The sequence below is a fragment of the Protopterus annectens genome, chromosome 9.part0 (genome assembly GCF_019279795.1).
Source record: "Protopterus annectens isolate FY-2018-M chromosome 9.part0, PAN1.0, whole genome shotgun sequence".
Lineage (NCBI taxonomy): Eukaryota > Metazoa > Chordata > Ceratodontiformes > Protopteridae > Protopterus > Protopterus annectens.
In genome coordinates, this window is record NC_056743.1 from 1,320,441,820 (window position 1) to 1,320,467,890 (window position 26,071).

At 40.3% G+C, this 26,071-nt stretch overlaps 1 protein-coding gene across 1 annotated transcript in view; it reads right to left on the bottom strand.

Annotated features, from left to right (window-relative positions):
* The window catches only part of VAMP8 (vesicle associated membrane protein 8), a 509,048-nt gene extending 483,341 nt beyond the window's left edge, over positions 1–25,707 (bottom strand). The window contains exon 1 of the mRNA XM_044084294.1: positions 25,405–25,707. Within this exon, the coding sequence (XP_043940229.1) occupies positions 25,405–25,419 (15 nt within the window). The 5' untranslated portion in view covers positions 25,420–25,707. The remainder of the gene's footprint in view (positions 1–25,404) is intronic.
* Positions 25,708–26,071: the final 364 nt, after the last annotated feature.

Here is a 26,071-nt window from a genome sequence, read left to right on the forward strand (position 1 = left end):
GGAGGCCTAAGATAAGGTTTATGGATGAGGTGAGAGAGAACATGCAGGTGGTTGGTGTAACAGAACAAGATGCACAGGACAGGAAGAAATGGAAACAGATGATTGCTGTGGTGACCCCTAACGGGAACAGCTGAAAGAAAAAGAAGAGGGGGGGGGGCAGCTGCATCTATGCAGCAATTTGTATGTGCAGAAACATATCAAAATGGAAGGGGATTCTGAATTTAGTCAGGTCACTACTCAGTATTAGTAAATCAGCTTTTGCATAATCTCTGAATATTGCGTGTTGGAAAATGCCTCAGGCTTCAGTCTTAGTTGTGGTCTGATTTGACCAGAAAGTTACAACTAGTGGGAGCAAAGCTGCTCTGTACTGGCAAGGACTTAATCTAGGATTTTAATCACCCATGGATGGGGTGGATACTTACTAGTCATGCAGCCTGTAATGATGAAGCTCCAGAAATCCTGGAGCATACGTTTAAAGATGTACAAGTCTCCTAGTTTATGAAGGAGTAACTGAAGTCTGCTAGGAAAAGTGTTTGGTATCTGACTTAATACACAGATGCTCTGTAATAGGTAGGAATTATGGGCCAAGCGGGACAGAGGGGATCCTATAGTTAGCTATTATATGATAACAGAGAGGTTTAATACCCCAAGTTGTACATGGAGTTCCATGTCATTACCTTGACTAATAAGCCTGGAGATTAAGTGTTTAACACTATGGAGACACCACTTCCTTTAGTGCCTTTGTTTAATGTGATGAGCAGAATGGGTGATAGGCACCGAAACCTTGCACTAATGGAGTGCTCTCAATGGTCTCAAGCCAGGCCTCTGTAATAACACAAAATCAATGTTTTCCAGTCCAAGGAGGACTTTTAGGGAGTGGATTTTGTGGTTAAGGCTCCCGGTGTTGAACAGCAATACCTTAATGCTACCTGAATTCCGTTTACTTATGCAGGAAGCTTTAGAACACTAACACTGCTTAAAATGCACTATGGGGGTAGACAAGGGTTTAGCCAACATATAAAAGCATTGGGGGGGGGAGGGTTACAGGCCATCCTTGGTGAAGCAGTCAGGACTGTCTACCATCTCCTGCCAGGCCGACATATATTGTGCTCTGTTTTGAAGGACACCAAAAGGTAAGGCAACTGTTAAAAATCAAAATCCTTTGTTTGCAATGCAGCATCATTCTTGGTGACAGTAGAATGTTGCTTAAGGCAAGATTCATGCCAGCCACAGAAAAGTATTCTGAGACTTCTACCATGTCTGTCTTCATTATAGTCCAGGGAAGTACATAAAGTTATTTACACCCACATGTACTACAACTATGTCATATGTGTACCTACGGTATAAGAACTTGAATGCTTGTGTGGTGTAGCAAATCCTGGTGCCAGACAGGCAAGTGCATGGTATGTCTCACTACGGAGTCACCCATGAATAAGATACTGGACTGCATGGAGATTTACTTGAGGAGAAGAGTTAGTGTGACTTAAGATATAGCATTCATGGCAGTTGCTGTCTTCGATGAGCGTTATTTGAGGTTTCTGAGGATACTTGTTTCTTGCATTACATTTAGAAGCCTTTGTGGTTTAGGTGGGTGGTTATTTTTAACATCCTCAGTATATGTACACCTGTGTGTTTGGTCTGAACGGTGCACGTTTCTTTACTCAAGTTGTATAGTACTGACAACCGGCTTACTATTAGTTGTGGCTTTATGAGAGTGCTTTGCCTCCAATAATATAACAACTACATTCCCTCATACACATTGTCTGTTGGTTTTAAAATTAGTAGGTGGCCATTGGTAAACATGAAACAATTGCTAAATTACCTCAGAATACTCATTTCTACCAGACTGGCTAGAGAAAGATGGAAAATACAAATCCATTGTTTCAGATGCTTACAAATGCAGGCTGAAGGGGACATTGTGTCTATGTGTACGGAGTTGATTGGCATCTAAACTACACAAACCACTGCCCACAGTTTCATCCTTAAACCCGACAACTGCCCTGCTCTCACTGACCTAGTTCAACCCAATACAAACACCAGGTCCCTTAGATCATCTGACAAATTAAAGGTAACCAAATTTCATAGCTACTATGCAGACTCCCTTTACTCTAATAAAAAATCCAAAACCTGGAACTCATGTCTCCAACACATCCTAAATAACCCAGACAGTCACAAATTCAAACTACTCCTACAAGAACAAAAGAACACCTCACCAATCACTGGCTATGTTCCTGTACAATTCCAGGCTAATTATACCTACCTGATCTTCTCTTACTCTGACTACATCAACTTTGTATGCATACCAACTAATACTCTCCTATGAGACAGCAAACGTCTGTTTTCTTCTTCCCTAACAACCAAGAAAAAAAAAGTGTTTATTATGGTTATGATTTGTATACTCACTTAAATTTTGTGAACTAGCTTCCTTGTAACTTTTTAATCAAATATTTCTGTACTTGTACCATGTATGTAATAATCTGCTGTGTTTTTCTGCCGTTACTTCTGTTAATTACTTGGAGCTCTTCTCCCAAGGTCTCCACTGAAAATCGGGCTCCTGGCCCACTCAGACACTACCCAGTAAACAAATGTAAATATTTATCCAAGTCTATACATGAAGCTTAACAAGCAACATTGTGAGAATTAGAGTCTTCACATAACTACTGAGCATTTAAAGTACAATACAAGTTGGGGGAGTGGTCGTACTGGGAAACTTAAAGCTCCAAATGCCTGCTCCTACACAGTGCAGTCAGCTGCGCCACTGAGTAATGGGTAGTGTCTTACTAAAATTGCCTTATTTATAAAGCAGAAAGCAACAACAAGCTCAGTACACCACACCAGCCAATAACAAAACACAAATATAGCCTTTGTAACAACTAACACCCACAACTAGCCTAGAAACCTTCTGCCACTGAAGGCATTAGTACACTTGTTAGAGCAAAAACTCCCTAACTTGGCATGAAAATAGCTCAGGCAGGTATGCTCAATATTAAGCAATTATATCAAAGGTCACTTGGCCTGGTGACTATCTTAAGGAGAGAGGCTGTGCAAAATGATACTTCTTGAAAACAGCCAATAAACAAGAGGAGAGAGGGGAATTATGGTCACATTTTTGTACAGGGCAGATGGCAACAGATAACACTGGGTTCAAGAACACAACTAGAGGTGAGTGGGAGGGAAAACTATTAAGACTCTTCGTTATACAGCTGACAGGCCTGTAACTGCCTTAATGTAAACTCAAGCACTGAACTAGCAGGACACATTCACACACAAGAACGAACCTAGGGTTTAATACGAACAGTCCATTTAAATGGAAATACAAAAGTGCAGCTATTTACAGTTACTAATTTATTCTCCTAAAAGACCGTAGCTAAAGCAGGTACACTGTTAAAATGAATATTTTTCATTTTTGATGCGTTTTATGTTCGCTATCTTTGTTCCTAATGTAATGGAACTATCCACTATATAGATGTTCTTTCTTTCTACAGACGGAAGCAATTCCACTATTTTCTTCTTGGCAGGACACTAGTTACAATCCCTTTTCTATACATCAGAGATACCCTCCAGACTGCTTTCACTCTTCACAACACAGGTCCCTGCTTTCACTCTTCACAACACAGCTCCCTGGACACTCTAAGAACCCTTTCTAGACCCAGAGGGAGAGCTCTCTACAAAGGGAGTAGTCAGGATATACTCCTAGAGGCAGGTGTTCTTTATTGAATTATCATGGGGAGTTGCACCTCTCTGGTTTGTTTGAATCTTAAAAGCTACAGATTCTAACAAAGGCAAACCCACAATATGCAATGTGACTTATAGGCTTGGCAGCCTGCCTCTCCCTCTAGTATATATTAGGGTCAATATTATACAGTCGAACAAGCAAAATGTCGTCTTACCTAAAATCGACCTGCATTTCTTGAATCTACACAACAGTGAATGGCCAAAACATTGATTTCTTTCCAAGGGAAAGAAAATCGGCAGCCCAGCCACGCACACCACATTAAAACAAGCACTATGAAAGTGGGGGGCTTTGCCCCTCCCACCCTTACTAACTCCGAGATCACACTACAGTTGGTAAAAGGGCAGATTTAAAAGAACTATTACTTGTACAGTATTTAATGTGGAAGCAAAAGGGTTTTAATTAACATGTGCTCTTCTACATCTGGCAGAAATAATAAAGATGGGAAGCTGTGGCTGACAGAAATTAATGCAACCTATAGATCCACTTGGCATCTGAAGGCTGCGTTAATTTTTCTGTACTAAAAGTCCTGTCATTATACTCTGTGGTGATGGGATACTGAAAAGTTTTAGCTAAATAAATGCGAGAGAAACATTTCACTTTACTGTAGATGTTGCTTGCAAAGCATCACTTACAGTGTAACGAGGATGCAAAACAAGTAAAAATGGAATACTATTCAAAGCCAACCGGGTAAATTTTACCTTACCCCAGAAGTGGTTATTATGTTAATATCATGACATTATTTAAGAAAGAAACTGTGTTACTTTCTTAAATAATGGCATAGTAGAATGCCTGTTTACTGCCCTTCCGCAGATGTAGAAAGAGATCTCCAAGAAGCAGGTTCGCTAGTTAATGCAATGTTTAATATATGGTTATAGCGTTTTAAAAAGCAAAACGACATCTCCGCCGTTTATTTTAATCAACTCGCCATGTGTTAAACTCATTTAACATAGCGAATCATATGTTAAACCCATTTAACATAGGAAAAGTCCGCGATCGACCTTTTTCCATTAGTATAACTCCAATCAGCATGGTATAATATTCAGTAGTTCACAATGCATTCAAATCATTTGGTTTACAGTTTAACATGGAAGCAGCATATAACATAGTTCTGATTCACAAATGACATTCTGTGATACCAAAACCAAAAGGTTATAGAATAAATAAACAGGAATTTTACATGCTTGCATATGTAATGTTTGTACACAGTCTAATGCTTTTGACTGAAAAATTCTTATATACACAGCAAAATTAATGTGCTGGTCTGGGTGCAGCACAAGTTTCCCTGGATACAGTAACAAGACAGTCATGTTCTGACAATTACACTCTAGCAGTGCAGTACACCAAGTGCTTTGTGTCCAACTTAGGGCATTCATTCCCTACGGATTTAATGACCATTTACAACTCTCCGACACGTTTTACAGGTTGCTTTAGATGCTACAGATGGGGCAGAGAAGAAAAAAATTACAAAGCGGAGCCAAAACATTTTGCTTTGTACTTTAATCATTTGAAAGCAATATCAGCATTTTAAATGTATGCAGAATTAATAAAGATAAGAAACTGGGTAAGCAGAGTACAGCATACAGATGTTAAATGGTGAGGAAAAAATGAATACAGACGGAAATGGGAAACTAATTTTATTAACTGGAACAGAAGCATTTTGATTTACACCTTATGATTGCTAGGAAACAACAAATAGCACAGTACTGCTAACTAGAACAGTACACACTCGCACGTCAAACAGTACAGTACACAGCATAATTAATGCAGTTTACATACGTTACTCTGTGTGCAGTACAATTAATGAAGACTGCTGCGTTGTAAGAGAAAATGAATACAGTCCACAGGTACTGTTCTGTGTTAAGACAGAATACAAATAAGGATGGAAAACTGATTTTACAAACTAGTGCAGGAACACAGCTTTGCCCTTTGTGATCTTGGAAAAGCAACATGCAGCAATTTAAAAAAGATCATGGGACATGCAGCATTTTAAAAAGTACATGAGAAATCAACATCTGCCAACCTACCACAGAATTTAAGTAAAAAACTAAAAATGTTTTAGTGGGGAAGAATATGTCTGCAAATTTGGCTTCAGTTCATGCTGTGAGATACCTCCTCAATAACATCAATGATTAAATGTTCATATCAATAGCGCATTATTTTGATGATTGGTTTGTTTTGGCATTTGCTGATCTGCATGCTGGTTCGCTATTTCCTTTAAATGTTATCAACCCAATAAACTCATCTTTGCAAATGAAATAACAGGTTACATTTCTGCAGGTGTGCTGGCCAGTGTAAAACAGCAAGCACTGACAAACATGTACTACCGGAGGAACTGACAGTGTTAAAACTAAGAACCTGCTAGTGGTTTAAGAAAAACGGCTTTTCCTGTTAGCAAAAGGTACTAGAAAGGTAAAAAAATATCATAATGTATGTACATTTACACACACACATTTTATTATATATATATATATATATATATATATATATATATATATATATATATATATATATATATATATATATACACACACACACACACACACACACACACACACACACACACACTACAAATAATATGAGCAGCATGTTCATAGGATAGAGAGCTGTGTACAAGAGATTCCCTCACAATCTGACAGATTTGGAACGCTTTTGCATGGAAGAGTGGGCAAACATTGCCATGTCAGGATGTGCCATGCTGATAGACTCCTACCCATGCAACCAGCTTATTGCACTTTTTTTTTTATATTTTTCCCCCAACAGGTTTGTTTTTTCAATTGAATTGTACAGGTTATGGGTCACATTGGGGGTGGGAATAGTTTTGATTTGTTGTGGTCTCATTTTTTTGTATCACAAAAACCTGGCATTTTGGCAGGGGTGTGTACACTTTATATCCACTGTATGTTCTGACCAATTGTGAAAGTTTGAGAAGTGTTTCATCAGCAGTTTTTTTTTTTGTGCAGAAAAAAAATCTGCTTTAAATGCCTTAATTTCTTATTTTACTCTAAGACATCCCCTCAGTTTAAAGTGTGTACAAGTCTGGTACTGCTACCAGGACTAAGGCCAGTGGTACTGTTTTGGGGGGTGGTTTGCCCAGCTGCTTTCTCAGAATCTCCCGGATGTGAACATTTTAGATTTTAAATTCTTCCTTGGATTTTAAAGTCTTCCTGGGAAAGGGGTTGTTTTTGGTCCTGCTGACAAGGGATTCTAATACGCTTATCCAATTTTTGCAATAAACAAAATGGACAATCTCAGCAAAATTCTCTTGAACTTGTGTTTAAGAAATGACAAGGTTCCAAAGAGTGCATGACCCCCCCCCCAAAAAAAGCACTCCAAGTTAGTAACTACTTAAGGGGCCTTGTCCGACCCACCACACTTGGTAGTACCACTTCTGTTAGAGCAAGTCTGAAGTTCCATCATCAAGGTTACAGGTAGCACTAAGAGGAAATTCTTTATCCTTTAACATAGTCTCACATTTCTTCCATTTCGGTTCAAGACAGGTTTTTATTAAAGGATGATTTTGGTGCAAAGTGAAAGAGTTAGTGTCCAAGTTCAAAATGCTACCACTTTGTTCTGGGGTTTGTCAGAAATCTCTTGGTGGAGAAGGCAAGTTTCCTATATCTACACCACCTTTTTTCCAAAGCAGTTTGTCACTGCAGGATTTAAAATAGCACATGCACTGAGGCTCAATGAATTGGGGTGGGAGTAGGGTATTTACGTTTTAATGTGTTGGAATTCGAACGTTTATAAAGTTATAAATGGGTATTCATTGGGGCCGCTCATCCTGCCTCTTCTGGGGGGGGGGGGTTGAGTAAAGGATGACGTTAAGAAATGTTTTGTGTATCCATTTGAAATGGGGAAGCAATTTAGAGGGATAAAAGTACAAGGTGCATGGGGCCTACAGGCACAAGCACAAATATAAAAGAGGCTTGCTCTGATCAAGGTACTCAACTCAGAGTCATCTTTGGTCCCCTGGATGACTTCAGGTTGTTAAATAATACCACAGTCATGTTACATCATGCAAGGAAGAACCCCTTTTTGCAGACTAGCCATCTTGTCTTGGAATGTAGATTCAGAGCACATACTACATGCACCATACATATGCCTGCACATGGATCCTCTTTCATTGCATTCTTGTGTAAAAACGTTTTTGAAAGGGGTTTTACATAAGAGACCTCCAGGATCATTAGTGGTTATTCCTTGGGAATATTAATTTTGTGTTACAAGCAAACACTTGCTGCATTTCAACCAGCTCGTCTGTCTGGCCTTGCATTCTTAACCTGGAAATCTGTGATTGTTCTGACCTCTGCAAGGAGAGTATTAGGGTTGACCCACCATAAGAGTTTGCAGCTCAACCTGACTTTCTATAGAGACAAGGTTTCTTTAAGAACTAATCCTCTTGTACCTAAAAACAGAACATTTCCAAATGATTGTCTAAAGTTATTACCTTATAACAAAACCATCCCAGGCGTGGTCAAGGCCCACACTACCAGGTCCCTTGGCTTCATCTGTAGCTTTCGGGAAAGTGTTGGATTCTACAAGTATTTTAAGAAGCAGCAACGTGGTCCTCGGTACACTCTTACAAAGACTACAGGCTCGATTCCTTTTCTAGACTTAGATCAGTCTTTGTTAGGATCATTCTCTAGGAGCTCATGGACCCTTCACTTCCCAAATGTAAGCTAGGGTAATCTAGCGGTATAAGACTACTGCAGCGGTGATTACTATGATGAACATAGTAGAACTGTGCAAACACCTCCCTTAACATTAGATGCTTGATCACTGCTGCAGTTGCTGTTCTCTTCCTCTATACCACCTTTGTTTGATTTTTGTTGGGGGGGGGGGTGTAAGTTTATTTAACTTGTGGCTGTTATCTTCTTCTGTTTCGGCAAATCATGGCTGCAGGCAAGTGTATTGTTAATGTGCAGCTTTCTTCCGTTAGTGAAGGGCTATACCAGTGTATCAATTTCAGTTTTCCCTTGGCCATATTTTCATGTACTAACTTCAGGCAACTTGGGACAGGTTATGGTTTAGTGAATGCTACTGTAATTTTGTTCTGTTCTTCATAACTGTTAGAAAAATGCACAATAGTAATACGCATGCTTAGTGCATTCAAGGCTTAAAAGGGTTAATACATTTATTCTGTTAATGTTGTATGAATCTGCACAGCTACTAGAAACTTTAATAAAAGACACTTCATTCTGCTTACACCATGAAATATGTGCAGCTACTAGAAACTTGATAAGAGACATCTTATTCTGCTTATGCCATGTGAAAATGTGCAGCTGCTAGAAGCCTTGATAAAGAAAACAATAGATGTTTGAAAACTTAAACCATAGTCAGCATTACTTGTACCAAAGCTAGAAATACACCTTGAATCTAGACAAAATGCAACACATGTATTAAAACTGTACAATTGAAGAATTGAAGAACTGAGGAGGGCTAAAAATAAGCCCAAGGCCAGGTTGTTTTTCTCTAATGTTTTTGCAAGACAGCAATAATCTGACCATGTCAGCAATAAGTCTGGTAACATTTTCTGTGTAACATACAGAAAGCTGTGTCCAATTACGTCAGCAGTAGATTCGTAACATTTTCTGTGCGACTTGAAGAGAACTGTACAAGAATAACATACTGATCCCCAGAAAAGTAGACAAACCTTGTACCTACATGCTTTGTCTCCTTGCTGCAAGTAATAAAGGGTGCCTTGCTTGAACCGAACGTGCATTGGTCTTTGAAGTTTTTTTCTTTTACAGATTGGTCCTTCGAGCCGGAACCCTCTCCACCTCGGATCAGACGGCCAGGTGGCTGAAACCGTATGGGAAAGAAACCAAATTGGTGGTTCTTATATGTAAAGTCCTCCGACTGAATTGTCATCAAGAGAGGCCAGCCACTTTCTGATCTGTGACTGAAGGATGGGTTTCCTGCGAACCGGTGATCAATCATGTGGGCTCAGGTAAGGTGAATCTACTTTTTTCTGTTTCAGGATTAGGGACTGGATCTGTATTGTTTTTTGTCAGATTGTATTTTTCTTACAGTCAGGGATAAAAAAGGTATTGTCTGGTCTTAGATCAGGTGAAACAGAGTAGTAGACTTTAGGCAGTCATTCTGAAGAGACTATAACAAAATCCGTGGTACAACTAGAGAAGTTACGTAACAAAAACAAAATGGGTAATAATTGCACAAAAACACCCCAAACCCCGCCATTAACGGAAGACGACAATATTAGATATTTTTCAAAATGGGTTAATAAGTATAAATTCGAAGGAAAATTAGAAAAATCCTCACTTATCAAACAACTCAAAAAATGATTCTAAGGATCAGGTAAAAAAGCAATAACGGTTAGGAATTCCTCAGGCACACAGGTGGCTGGAGAAAGTAAACCGTAGGGACCAAAAGAACAAAGATTCAAAAGCAATGTTTTCAAATAGGGAGGATAACAACTTAGTAATAGCATCAGCACCTCCACCTCCCTTACCAGAATATGAAGTGAGTGAACAGATCAGTCCACCCCCACTATATCCTGTGGTCACTGGAGATAGAAACATTATAAAACTGAACTAACTAAAATCAGAGATCCCATCAGGACCAGGCCCCGAACAAAGGCAAGTAATTCAGAGGAAGGTATAGAGTTATGGCAAATAGTTAAGAATTCACAATCTACAGGAGAAGAGGAAGAAATATACCCGCTTATAGAGGTACCCAATCCTCAGGCAGGACAGGACAATCAGGATCCAGCCATTTTAGTATATAGACCTTGGACTCCGGAAGATATCCGGAAAGCCACTGAGGGAATTCCCCATTCGAAGATTAATTTCAGAAAATTCTCAGAAGACTTACAAGGAATGAGGTTAAGTTATAACTTAAATGGAGAAGAAATAGAAAAAGTAGTTAGACAGTTTGTAGGACCAGATTGGTACATGATTTGTGGCAACTGGAATCCTCGTGACGCTGCACAAAGACCCCTCCCACATAGCAGCACAGAGTGACACTAGAGTAAAAGGTCTTACAGACAGCATCTCTAAAAAATGGAAACCTAGGTCAGACTGGACTTGCATTAATCAGTGCATCCAATAAGAAGGTAAAACTGACTGATACTATGCCAGATTGCTAGAATGTTTTAATAACCATTGTGGAATGCATGTTCCCGAAGATCAAACACAAGATTCCCCATATGAACAGCAGTTAAAGAATGCATTTTTAAAAGGCAGTAGTATGCCTATAAGCAGTTTCATTACAAAACACATGGTAGACCATCGTACAAGCAGGTTACAATCATTACTTGAATATGCTAGGCATGCCGAAAAGCATCTTAATAGCAAAAAGAAAAAGAAATCTCAAGTATTTTCTGTAGAAGAAGGAGCAGAAGTTTATGTAGTACAGTCTGGGGAAAAAGGGCAAGAAAAACGCACAGGGAAACAAGCAGTCTGATCAGCGATCAGAGGACTCTGAAGGGCATAAGAAAAGGGGAGAATGTTTTAAATGTGACAAAAAGGGACATTTGGCAAGGGATTGCAGGAAAAATAAGAAGGCAACAACGGAAGACAAGGAAGGCGAGGACTGACTATATGATAGTCAAAAATCACTAGAAAGGGCCAGTAGAAAAAGGACAAATGAAAATGTGAAAGAGGGAGTAGAAGAAGTGCAGAAAGGTAGTGACAATGAAGACGACGAAATATTAGACCTAGCTTTATTGAGCTTGGAGCTCTATTTAGCAGACATAAAACCAGAAGTTACACTCTTGGTGAAAGGGAGGGAGATTTTTTGTGCGACTCAGGGGCATCAAGGACACTGATACACCCCTCCAAGTTACCAGAAAACTCAGAGTTACCTGATTACATTCTGGTCAAAGCAGCTAATGGACAGCTGTATCGGGAGCCTCTCTCCCGTAACATTGCAATAACTGATCCAGTTTCAGGATTGACACAGAGAAACAAAATTGTAGTTTCTGCAAAATGCCCAGTAAATCTCTTGGGCAGGGATCTCATGCAGTTATTTGGTATAGCAGTAGTCCCGACCATGCAGGGTATGGAAGCACAGCAACAAACTTAACACCTTTGTGGTGCAATCAGGAGGCGAAATGTTTTATTGGTACAGCCAGGACTTGGTTACGACTGGTCCAGGGACTGTGAGCAAGGAACTGATGAACGTAGCCAGCAGCAAGTTTCCCTCCCTTGACATTGATAAGCAACACTTGTTGCACTATACCCTGTATTTTTGAACCTGATAAGGAATATGAGAAAGAATTATTTAAAAATCGTACAAATAGATTGGTATTGCGTAATTTGTACTGGGATGCAAAAGGGAATAGTGTAGCCAGCTATTCACTGCCCCAGGAGTTTTTTGCACTTTATAAATCTAATAGATTACCACATTAGCTTAACCAAAAACAAAAATATAAAATGGGCAGACCTAGGGGAAAAAGCCACGAGATGGGATAAATAAACAGAACTGCAACTATCAGGACAGGGAATACAAGTGCAAAAATTGAATTGGGTAACTCAGACTAACCTAGCTGTGCACTTACATTCTTGCGAAGACAGCTGATGGACACTCCTACTAAAGGAGAAAGAAAACGCCTTGCGAGATATACCAGAGACTCTCTGGTCGACAGGAAAATCAGATGTAGGACTCATTCGTACAGCAGAGCCAGTTACTATCACACCAAAGTCAGCATTCAGACCACAAGAGACAGTATCTCTTAAGTAAAGATGCAGAGGCAGGGATAAAGCCCATTATAGTAGCATTACTTAAAGGAGGGATACTAGTGGAATCTCCCGATTCACCATGTAACACACCCTTATTTCCAGTTAAAAAGGCCAATGGAGAATGGCGTATGGTCCAGGATTTACAAGCAGTAAATGACGCAGTAATATCAAGGGCACGCATAGTGCCAGATCCACACACCCTGTTGAATGATTTAAAACCTCAACAAAAGTATTTCTGTGGTAGACATTAGCAACGCATTCTTTTCGATACCGATACACCCAGATAGCCAATATTGGTTTGCATTTACATTTCAGGGAAAAAGATACACATATATGCGCCTACCACAGGGATATTGTAAAAGTCCAACGATATTATGTTGATGACATTTTGTTGGTGGCTCACATCATGCAGGATTGTAGGGAATATACCATAGCACTTTTACAATTTTTAGCCGCTGAGGACATAAGGTAAACAAAGAAACTGCAGCTCTGGAAAAAACAGGTTAAATACCTAGGATATGTAATATCCAAGGAAGGTAGAACATTAGATGAGGACAGAAAAGTAGCAATTTTGCAAGCACCAAAACCCACTACCAAGAAGGAAATGATGCCCTTCCTGGGTACAACTAATTTTTGTCGAAGCTGGATTCCAAACTATGCCTTGGAATCTGCACCTTTAACTAACCTCATATATAAGACACCTAATGCAGCACAGGACTTGTTACAATGGACACCAGAGGCAGAATCTGCCTTCTGTAAACTAAAGCAATTGATAGCGTCCTCACTAGTTCTGGGACTGCCAAACTATCACAAAATGTTTTTTCACAGACTGTAGATTGCAAGCAAGGTTATATGACATCAGTACTAACACAACGGCATGGGGATAAACAACGCCCCATTGCTTACTATTCATCACAACTGGACCCAGTGGCACAGTCCTTACCCCACTTTGTACAAGCAGTAGTTGCAGCAGAGATGGCAGTACAGGCTTCAGCCTCAGTAGTCTTGTTCCACCCTCTCACTTTGAGGGTACCCCATGCAGTCGCGATCATTTTACTGCAAGAAAAGGTGGCATATCTTTCCCCTGCTAGGCATCTTTCCTGCATGACTATATTGTTGAGCCAACCTCATATGACAATTGAACGATGCACAACTTTGAACCCTTCTACTCTGCTCCCAACTCCTGCAGACGGCACACCGCACCGCTGCCTGCAGGTAAATCGAGCAAAAGACATTACCTAGAAAAGACCTCACAGATGTTCCCTTGGATAATGCCGAGGTGACATACTACATGGATGGCTCGTGCAAGAGGGGTCCTGCAGGACAGAACCTAGTATAGTCTCTGATACTGAGGTTATAGAAGCAAAATCCTTACCGGACAATTTATCTGCACAAGCAGCAGAACTAAATTGCCCTAACACGGGCATGTACCTTAGCAAAGGGTAAATGTGTAAACATTTTTACGGATAGCCAGTACGCTCTCTCCACTGTACATGTGTTTGCACAACAGTGGAAAAACCGGGGAATGATGACATCTACTGGCAAACCTATAAATCATGCACAGTTTATTTTTGATCTTTTAGAATCTATTCAATTACCTCAGAAAGTGGCCATTTGCAAATGTGCAGCTCACACCAAGCAACAAGATAAGATTTCAAAAGGTAATGCAAGAGCTGATACAGCTGCAAAACAAGCAGCCACAGAAGTATTTCTTTAAAATGAGGAATTACAACCCTCTGAAACTTTGAACCTAGATATGTTAAAAACAATGCAGACACTCACTACGCAAGCTGAAAAACAGAGATGGATGAAACGAGGAGCAATCCTCGAAAAGGGCCTGTACATCTCTAAAGAGGGAAAACCGATACTACCCTCCAATTTGTTTCGCTATGCGGCATTGTTGAGCCATGGGCAGTGCCATGTCTTAACAGGGGGGATGATACAGCTGGTGAACCAGGTGTTCACAACATACGGATTTACAAACTACTCTTAAATAAATGTGTTTAATGTGTCAGATTTGTAACAAACATCACGCAAAAGGGGCGATAAAGCCCGAGCAAGGGAGTTTTCCCACACAACCATATCCGTTTCACACTATCTGTATGGATTTCATAGAATTGAACAAATGTGAGAATAAGATTGCCTTGTCATTATAGATATGTTTTCCAGGTGGGTGGAAGCCTTTCCAACCAAAAATCCAGATGCAGCTACAGTGGCAAAAGTACTTGTCAAGGAAATTATTCCAAGGTTTGGCATTCCGGAGAGAATCTATAGTGACAATGGTACACACTTTGTAAATCAAACCATACAGCAGTTGAGTAAGTATTTTGGTATTTCTTTAAAAAAATCATTGTGCATATCATCCGCAGTCTGCAGGGCTGGTTGAAAGGCATAATGGTATACTGAAAAGCAAACTGAGAAAATTAATAGCCGAGACAAGAAAAACTTGGTTATACGGTTTACCCCTGGCACTGTTGAACATGAGAACTGCCCCTACAGCAAAAGGACTGACTCCTTTTGAGAAACTGTATGGAAGGGCTTATTATACACCCCAGTGGAAACCTCTCATGTCATCAGACCAGGAAGCTGATTTTACACTAGCAGAATATATGAAAAAGTTGTTGAGTTCTAAACATCTGTTGCAGTCTAATTCTATTTCAGACCAAAAACGAACAGAAACATCGGCAGTGGCAGTGACACCAGGAGACTGGGTATGGATTAAAATCGTAAAGCGAAAGAACTGGGCATCGCCGAGGTGGGAAGGTCCCTACCAGGTGCTTCTTTCGACACCTACTGCAGTCAAGATAGCAGAACGAGCTTCATGGATACACCTGACACACTGCAAGCTGGTAAAAAACTTTGAGATGGACAAAGACCTTACCTCTCCTTTGGGACCTTAAGCACAAAAGTCTGGCTACAAAGGGGGGTCAGATCAATAGGAACTGATCAGTCTCAAACCCAGTGCAGCAATCATCTGTGCTAAAGGTCCTATAGGGCAGAGAGTAAGATCACATGTCCTAAGTGAGATGATGGAATCAAGTAAGATACAAATACACCTATTTCGAAGAACCGGAGATAACGGAAATGCAGAACAACCATTTCCACAGAAGTATTACATGACCATCCTGTTGACTGTACTGGTAACTATAATCTTTATACTGTGACCATTACTTTTCTCAGCCACGCAAGTAGAATTAAATAAGCGTGCAGAATGGCACCCAAACTTCAATACCTACCAGGCAATCAAATATGTGTATGCTGAAACCTTCAATGTTTTGAATTGCTGGATCTGCACAGCTTTACCAACAGCACATGGGGGGTTACTGCTAACTTCAGTTCCCCTAGGGGCTAATAAAACCTGGAAAACCTAATTCATGATACATGTCACATCAAAAGATAAAGTAGCATTGCACTTATCCATTCGTCAGAAGGGAACCATGTGTTGTTATAAGAATGATACAGTAAAGGTAGGATGGAGCTATTGCAATGTAACAGTTCCCTATAGATGCTACACTAAATCTAATGACTAATCCTATTGCAACACAAGCTATGATTCACTTGTTAAACTGATGCATAGGACAATCGAAGAAGTAAAACATGATGCTGTCCTCTACAAACAACTGTTTTTAATCGACAGAAAAATGTTTCACGCAGGACAAGGGTATATTAATAGTAAAGTTACTACTAAAGTGGAAGATTGTTACTTTATATGCGAAAGAAAAGCATATAAATGGCTACCCGAAAACTGGTCCAGAAGTTTTTTTTTTGGGGGTACCTGGTTCCGGCCATACGACACAGGGCAGTTTTACTTCAAGTGAAAATTCGGAATGTCCGAGAAATCAAAAAGCCTGTCAATCCAGTGGGACAAATCAATGCACCCTGGAAATACCATCATGGCTTAGGCCCTAGGAATAACAACGGACTGTCACACATGGATCTGGGTGATACCGTCATATCGTGGGCAGGCATACTACCAGCATATGAAGCAACAAAATCAATCTGGGAACTGAGAAAATTGTCTATTCTCGAAATAATGAGTAATGCAACCTTTTCTGCCTTAGAATTAGTAACCGATGAACTGACTGCCATGAGAACAGTGGTACTTCAAAATTGCATGGCACTTGACTTCACCCTAGCGGCAAAAGGAGGTATGTGTGCTTTAATCCAGGAGGAGTGCTGTTCGTACATTCCAGACTACAGACATGAGAGAGATAACCATCTTGAAGTAATTCAGCAGGTGTCGGCCATGACCAAACCGGGACCAAATCCATTGACGGACTTTTTTCAGAAATGGTTTGGGGGTTGGGGCAGCATCCTGATGAACATTCCGATTGCCATCTGTGTAGGAATAGTCCTACTGATGGTGTGTGGGTGCTGCTGCATCCCCTGTATAAAAGGACTAGTTCAAAATTTTGTAGACATTTCAGTTTCAGAAACTTTGTACCAGGAAGCCGAACTCGAAGAATTGCTCAAAAACTAAAATGCTTTCACGGGCTTAAACTAAACTAAATGACTCTCTAACTAAAAATCCTGAGTAGGAAGAGGTTAAGGGAAGAAAAAAAAAAACTGTTTATGCTTGTTTTGAAATTAAAAGTATTAAAAGGGGGGAAATGTTAGAAAAATGCATAATAGTAATATGCATGCTTAATGCATTCAAGGCTTAAAAGGGTTAATACATTTATTCTGTTCAAGTTGTATGAATCTGCACAGCTACTAGAAACTTTAATAAAAGGCACTTCATTCTGCTTATGCCATGAAATATGTGCAGCTACTAGAAACTTGATAAGAGATATCTTATTCTGCTTATGCCATGTGAAAATGTGCAACTGCTAGAAGCCTTGATAAAGAAAACAATATAGGTTTGAAAACTTAAACCATAGTCAGCATTACTTGTACCAAAGCTAGAAATGTACCTTGAATCTAGACAAAATGCAACACATGTATTAAAACTGTACAATTGAAGAACTGAGGAGGGCTAAAAATAAGCCCAAGGCCAGGTTGTTTTTCTCTAATGTTTTTGCAAGACAGCAATAATCTGACCATGTCAGCAATAAGTCTGGTAACATTTTCTGTGTAACATACAGAAAGCTGTGTCCCGATTAAGTCAGCAGTAGATTAGTAACATTTTCTGAGTGACTTGAAGAGAACTGTATAAGAATAACATACCGATCCCCAGAAAACCAGACAAACCTTGTACCTACATGCTTTCTCCTTGCTGCAAGTAATAAAGGGTGCCTTGCTTGACCCTAACGTGCATTGGTCTTTGACGTTTTTTTTCTTTTACAATAACCCTTCACAAAAAACTGTTTTAAGATTTGTCCTGCACACTGCAGGAGTACAACAGTGAATCTAGTATGTTCTTGCACCCATTGCAGTGTCATCAAAATGTAGTACAAAGTGGAGCAAAGTTACTTCCTTTCTGCAGCGGACCAGCTGCCACTTGCTCCTCATTCAATGGGTGTACAGAACTGATATTACCCCCCCCAAAAAAAAAATAAATCTTGGGCTGGAGAGGAGATAAGCAATGTTAAAGCATCATACTGCTTCCAGCGAGTGTGCCTCAACTCTTGTGACCCTGAGGCAGTATTGTGAGCTCCACTGTTACTGCCTTTTGGGAGTTATTTCCAAGCATGTGCAACCTCCCAACTAAGCAATATGCAGGTTATGCAGCACAGATCCTGCCAGAATTGTAACACTATTGCAGTGAGCCTATGCTGCATTCCTTCTCCACCAAATATCACTCACTCCCATCCTTTCCTTTGCAACTCCTTCCAAGCCTATACATGTAAAGACATTTGACATCTGTAATCTTGCGTCACTGTAAAAATTCTTTACAGCTGTGGATGTAGCCAAATAAGGGTCTGATCATGGCACAGTCATAGTGCTGCTGCAGCAGTACAAGTGTTGGTGTTACTAAAGTTTTGCAGAACCTTTATAATTGCTAATGTGTGCAACAGCACATGCCCGTCTAGTCTTTCTGTTTTGCAGAATGGTTTACCACTCAAAGATGGACTACTCCCCTTACGGCTGGTTGGATGCATGCTTATTCCTCTTGGTCATGTTTATCTTGCTGTGTACTGCTCATTAGGTGGGATGATGTATTGCAATTCATGTGCAATATGCATCACCCCACGTCTAGCAACCCCCCCCATATGTTGTACTCGTTGCTTGTTTTTTCATTTGGTATGTCTTTCCGGAACTTGCCTTGCTGATACCTTATGGTGTGTAGGAGTGCAGCGCACTGCATTTTAGGTAAGCAGCCCCCCCCTGAAATTGTATGTCTACCCATAGACTGGATGAGTTGTGGCACTTTACATGGTAACATGGCCTTAACCCTCTGTGTCAACAGCTGTGAGCTGTAGTTCCTGTGGTACAGAGTTTTTCCTCAGCCCTCACTTGTCTACTGAGTGACTGAGCAATTTACTTAACAATTGGGAATCTTGTTCATAGGTAGTTAGTATGCTTGCAGTCCATCACTGAAGAGCCTAGCCCAAATATCTGATCACCCATATTCCAAGTCTGAGATTTTCATTTCTCAGAATTCGGGGTTGGGGTTAGTATAGTAGTTAAGCTGCTTACATCAGACTCAAGGTACAAGGCTTGATTCTTAGCTTTAAACAGGAAATTGGCTGGTCTTAAAATGGCCCATAAGGACAAGTAGCTTAGTGCTTTCCTATGAATGTATGGCCAAGTCCAGAAGTAGCTGGTGTTAGGAAAAACTATTTAAATTATCCCCGTCAGTTTTTTCTACATCTCTTATGAAACATACAATAATGTATTCATTGGCGAGATGAGCATTTCCTGACACCTTCAATAGGACTTTAACAGTAGCACATGCCCTGAAGCTCTTTGAATTGGAGAAGTGGTGGGATTGCTTGAATTATGTTGTGTTGGACTTCTAATAATTGGCTGTACGTTGGGGACCAGTATTCATTAGGCTTACTGATCTTGCTGCTCTTCTGAGGGGAAGAAAAGAAGGTGGTGAGTAAAAGAATGGCTGACTTTTTGAAATGAGGTGAATTTCTCCAGTCGTAGAACATGGTAGTGTGGAAGATGTCTTTTTTTATTACCATGACACAAGCTTCCGATTTAAGCATTACAAGTTTGATTTGATTGGGAGAGCTTACTTTTAGAAGTGCTGCTCAACTGTTTTTCACAGTTGTTGCAGAAATAATACCCATATATTGGGTTGCACTACTTTATTTTAGGTATTCTTCAAAAAGTACTGGTGAACCAGTGGGGTATCATATTTTGGGTGCTCTTTAGAAGGTAGCAGTGAACCACTAAAACATTTTGCACGCCCTTGCCCTTGGTATGGTATAGCCAGTTTCGGTAAACCACTGGGACATCTTGTATGCCCTTGGCATAACATAGCCAGTTTAACATGTACCTACGCAGGAAGTTTTGTGCCAAACCCATGAATATGCACATTTCCAGAATGGTGGTACTGCTGCTGCCTTTTAGGCTTTTGAATTTAAATGTACTCCGTGTTGGAGATGGATACATCTTTTTGATTTTTGGCTTTGGTAGTTTAAATTGCTAGGCTTCAGAGAGACTTTGTGTGGTAGGAACAGTATGAAACATTTTGTAGTATAGTAATTGGTTGATTGTCCTTTTTTTAACCACTTGTACTAGGAGGAGCATGGTGGTAGCAGACTAAGCTAGAGACTTCACTAACTCAAGTCCCTAATTTATCATGTAGGATGCCAAGAGGTAACCTCTGATATGTACTGGATCTGCCAAAATCTTTCAAGTTGTCTTGGCCCAATACCCCTTCTGCAGCACATGTCCATACCACCTCCACTTGCCTTTTTCCATAATGAAGGGGTAGTTGCTGCCCGTAAAGGTTCTTAAATTGCTAAATTTCCTGCCGTCAACAATTGCAGATGGAACCTTTAATTTTGCTGCTTATGTTTGCCATACCATACTCAATATTAAAAGAGACACTTATTACCATGTCAGGGTGGAGACGTAGACCTGTAAATTGAGATGTGTGTTTTTGCTTTCTCTCTAGCTTAGTTGGGTATAATATCTGCATTGCTGACATTACTGTACCAACCATCTGGTCATTTTTCTGAGCCACTGTCATTGCTTTGCTTATCCTGGGGTCTTGTTCAAATTATTCCATATGAGGTGGTGGTTTCCCCCTCGCCTGAAGATGGCAATCTGCTCTTTTGAGAAAGAAGTGTACCTGTAACTTAGTGTGCTCCTCTATCTTTTAAAAAAATCACTAACGGGGGGGGGGGGGGTAGGACGTACTACTAGAGTCTTTTATCCATCTTGAATGTAGTTCACTTGACACCAAATCTGTGGATATCTCTCATAGACTGAATGGCATGCTACAATAAGCCTGGGACCACCTACTGTCCAAGCACTTCACAGACATACTGGTCTATTGGGAAATCTCCATGCCTGATGCACTTGTTTTGGCACTTTATTGTTGCAAGCAGGGTTGTAAAATGCTTATCAGTATTGTATAAACATGTCAGACAGTTGGTACTTTATCATTAACTTGCTACCAAGTATGAAAATCCAGATATCACAGTCCACTATCTTATCCATTTTTCATGTTTAAGGGTTTTGTTTAATATGCAAAGTTAAAGCCTAACTTGAGATTAGAAATTTACAACTATATTTAATACTTATCTTTTATAAGTCTTACCAGTTGGACCTGTCCATTCTCTTAAATGGATAGTTCGAATTCCTGTAAACATTCTATACAGCCCACTTTGTACTATTGTTTCCGATCTCTGCTTCTTCCCAGTCCCATATTTACCCCCCTTTTTTCGGTCTTTAGCTGTCAATTTTCTAACTTTATCTATCCTACTATCAGCACTGTAAATAGCAATATTTTCCCTTTTAGTACACGATTTACATCCGAAAGGATGCACCATGGAGGTGGATTACATGATGATATGGAGCAGGCTGGTCATGCTATGTACCCAAGAGATGAGATGGATGGGTAGTGTAGCAATGACACTCTGCTTAAGATCTAGGGTCTACTAAGGAGAAGAATGGGCTAGACAGTGTGGGAATTGTGGTAAGAGGCTTCAGAAGGCAGTGAGGGATGTCAGCAGAATTAGTGACACTAGTTAGTGGCAGTCCTACTTATTGTAATGATAGGGCCTATACCCTACAGCAGGGTTATGATAGTGAGGAAAAGATTGCATTCATACAGCAATTGCAGGATCTACTAGGTGAAGTAGGGCAGCATGAATTGGTGTTGATGAGTGGCTTGAATGCACACTGAGACAGACAAAACAGGATATGTGGATTGCCTGGGTCCACATGGGTGGGGCAACAGGAATAAAGGACAGGCTGCTCTAGATTTCTGTCTGGCAAATGGTGTGACAGTAGCCAACACATGGTTCAGAAAGTCACAAGGTCATATACAAGGGTGCTGGTAGACTTCCTCCTAGTAAGGAAAGGGCACTGGGATAGATTTGGTGATTGCCGAGTTATTCCTGGTGAAACAGTTGGCCCACAGGTTGCCACAGCCAGCTGCAAGCAATGGTCAGAGAAGGCTTTAAGGTTAACAGACAAGTTGAAGACCTGAAGTTAACTGGAGAGAAAATACAACAGTTCAAGGAATTACTCGGGGCTCTAGTACCCCAAAAAGAGGAGAAATGGGTGGAGTTGAATGGCAATGCGTTAAAATGGCATATGTGAAGATAACAGAACAGATGTGGCAGAGCTAGGTATAGAAATAGGGTACACGGGGAAAGCTGGTGGAATGCAGAAGTGCAGGAAAATGTGGGATATAGAAAAGACTGACAAGACTAGGAAGGAATGCTACTGGCTAGCAAAGAAGCTAAGCTAGGAGTTGTAATAGCAAAACACAGTGCATAGGATGCACTCTACCAGCTTCTAGAAAGTGACTCGGTAGTTGACACAAACTCTGGTTGCAAGGCAAAGATAGTCGGACACCTTCATAACGGATGCCCTGAAACAACCTGCTCACCAGTCTGCAAGGCATCAAAGGTAGACGGAAGAAGTACTTCAATTCCAGGAGATTCGGAATGGAAAAAAAAAAAAAAAAAAAAAAAACACACAGGTGTACTGCCCCAGACACAGCCTATAATGAGAGAAGAGGAGGAGCCCACCCTTGAATATCGCTAAGGAAAAGATAGTGGGTGAGATAGGGGAGAAATGGCTCTGGGGGGCATACTCATGGCAGTGTGGAGATACGCATACATGACTGCAGAATAAGCATATTCTGCAGTCATATGGGATATGTCTACTTGTGCCAATGTACAGAAACAAAGAGGACATCACAACTGTGGGCAGTAAAAAATGTGTCAAGCTCATGTCACATTGCATGAAAGTTCTGGTGAGGGTAACTGATAAATTATCATTGTAGTAGAAAGTAAGATGGGTGATGAGCAGAAAGATGAACAGTTCAAGATCAGGATGTAACAACAGACCCAATGTTTGCAGTGAGACTGTTAAGAAGCTAGAGATGAGGAAAGTCCGATTGGACATTCCTAGACTTGGAGAAAGCATATGACAAGGTCCCAAGGAAGCTGACATGGGTAGTACTGTGGTGATAGAGTCCCAGAATCATTGGTAGAATTAGTACAAGCTATGTACAAGGACCCAGTTACTCAAGTTATGAACAGTGCTCTGTCTCAGGGGAGTTCGCAGTGGGAGTGGGTGTGCACCAGAGTTGGCTCCGAGTCCACTGGTCTTCATACTGGTTACTAGGCTTATGGCCCTAGGGCCTTTATAAGCCTAGCCAAGTTCAACCCTTGTTCCCTTAAGGGTCTAGAGATAATGGTCTGTTATAAGGGGATCTAAATCAGCAACGACTGTCCCTATCCAAGAGGGACAGAGATGAAACCACTGTCAAGAATTGGCAGTTTCCCATCCAATCATCCAAGCTGCACTTAAAAAGGATTAATGAGGGGCTCTGTTTAACCTGTACTGTAAGTTTATTCCAGGGAAGAGGCAACCTCTGGGAGATATCTGTCTCTGCAGCAAGTCCTGTTGATGTTACATGCTACGTGAAGGTCTCTAGTGCGAGTGAATCACATACCATTTGACTTACGAATGTACAGCATTTCCATGTATCACAGTTGCTACTAATTCAACAAAAGAACATAAAATGTAAAACAGGCAACAGTCCTGCGAAGCACAGATGGAATTGGGAGGGTGGCAAAACTAAACATGAGGTAAACTTAACTGTTGCCTTAGTGTAAACCACTAATTATTTCACCTGCACTTGTAATTTAGCAGAGAAAGAAATAGCATATCACAAGACATGAGAGGGCAGAATAATCAAAGGAGGGGGGAATTAAGACCAAATAAAAAATGCATACATTAAGAATGCCAGTGAAATTCTTAGCAATCATTAAGGTTCAACATTCAAGTGAATTTGGGATGCTACTAAATGCTATACCTACGGAGTGTTTACACTGAGATTAACAACTGTACAGATTTAAAATGCCAGCTTGCACATAACTTGTTTGTGTATTTTACATTTACCTAAGGCTGAAGGCAAAACTGAAAGGGTCTTTAGAACAGACCATCTACCTGATTAATAAACTGAAGGAAATAAAAATAAACAAACTTCTCAGTTAATACAACAAACTACTATATTCCAACCACCCTGTGTTTATAGACGTATGACACTATTTGCAGTTTATAATTAGTGCAAACAAAGAAACTGCAAGGCATTTATAGCACCTAGCCTTCAGCACAAAGTGACAGGTCCACGCTAATGTATTAGTTGTGAAAACAATCTCGGTACTCATGACAGCCCGCCGTCAGCTTGGATAGAGTTTTACTGCTGGAATATGTACTGGGACATTTAAGGGCATTAAATGGGATGAGGAGGAGGATGACATTACAGTCAAGTAGCAGACAAAGCTAAATTCTTCTTAAGAAGAGCTGGAGCATAGATTCTCAAAGAATCAGGGACAACTTTAAAATGTTAGTACTATTAACGGACAAAGAGAAAATGTGCATTAACATTTTCTCAAGTAAAAACAATTAACAACTCTAACATAGCCCTTTATTAAGTGTAATTTGCTACCTTTACTCCAAAAGTCACCAGTTTTTTTTTTTTTGGGGGGGGGGGTCAAGAGGAGCAGAGCTAAAGTTTGAGTCAAAAAATAAGGGACAGTTGAGAGGCATATAATTTTTGGGAAACAAAAGCAAGGGGGGCAGTTATTTTTTTAAATAAAATAATGCGAGTGCTTTCCTTTAATGAGGGATACACCCATGAGAGCCACAGTAACAGTGCAGACTATGGCTTAAACCAACGTTTTGTAGAACAAACTGCAATCAATACAGCAGCAGAAGTGGACAACTCGCCCCCGGGGAGGGGTAAATCTCTGTACAAAGAAGTCAATAAACGGTGGGGTAAAACTCCTGAAACAACTTCACCTTGCCCAAACAGCGATGAGTATTGACCAATATGCAAGATCAATGCACCGTTTTCCACATTTAATCATTTTAGTCGGCTGAGGCTGATCACGCAGAGACCCCACCACCACCACAAACTGCTTAGTGTGTCATCTCATCCTCCTAGGATACAAGGAGTTTACCAGAAGACTGTTTAGATTACTGCAGTCACAAAACAATTTTTTTTAAAGCAAACCGCAAAACAAAAAGAAGGGAAAAGGGTCTTCTCTGCATTATAAACCACAATACCACAGCAAACTAGACATTAAACGAGGAGGGCTGCCAACATGACAGAAGAACAGCTGGATGAACAAGTTCGCTCCAAAGTAATGACTAAATTCAGTGTCAGATGTAAGCCAGAAGAAGAGCCTTTAATTAGTGAGGCAGAACTTCACAACAGCCAGGTTGGTCTTTGTCAACTGGAATTACCACTTCCAGCCTGACATGTAGCCTGCACAAGTTTTTTTTTTTTTTTTTTTTTTACGTTAAACACATATAACAAAGTACAGAAAAGAATACGTGGAGACCTCTCCCCTCCCGATTTCTATTTATCATTGCACTTACCGCTCGGCGCTCCATCGCTATAGCTCGAATCTGTGACTCTGTCCCTCACTCCTTCCCTTCTTCGATAGTGCACTCAGCCTGTTGAATATAGTTTTCACACTCTAAGTCGAAACTTGAAGAACAATGTTTTAAGCTCAATTCAATCTAAGTGTTTCTGAACGTTTGTTGTTATATCTATAAACTTCTAACTACTTCTCGCTCCAGTCTCTAACTTGTATACTTCCTGCTTCTCTCAAATTTCATCATTCCTTTACAGCAACTTCCTGTTTCCTTCTAAATCGCCCAGTGCTGATCGTCGTTCTCGTTAGTTAAGTAAAAATAAGCAAGTGTTGTGGGCATTTATTTCTATTTGCTTGCCGTCCTGACGAGATTTAATTGGACATTTATTAACGGAATAGATCCAGGGGCGTTTGAGGTCCCGTGTTTGGAGACTAGTGGGGATATTCGAAGATGTAGGGAGTATATTATCGAGTTTTAAGAAACTAGAAAGTATTTTTTTAGTTCTCGCAGATGTATCTAAATACAAGAAAATTGCATTCACGACTAAAACTAAGAATCTTAAGTAGAAGTTTAAGAAGATGGTGGCATCCACAACCTTGTCTATACCGCGTCTACTGTTCGTATCGACTGACGAATGGATACAATACTTTCAGGCCAGGGTGGTATG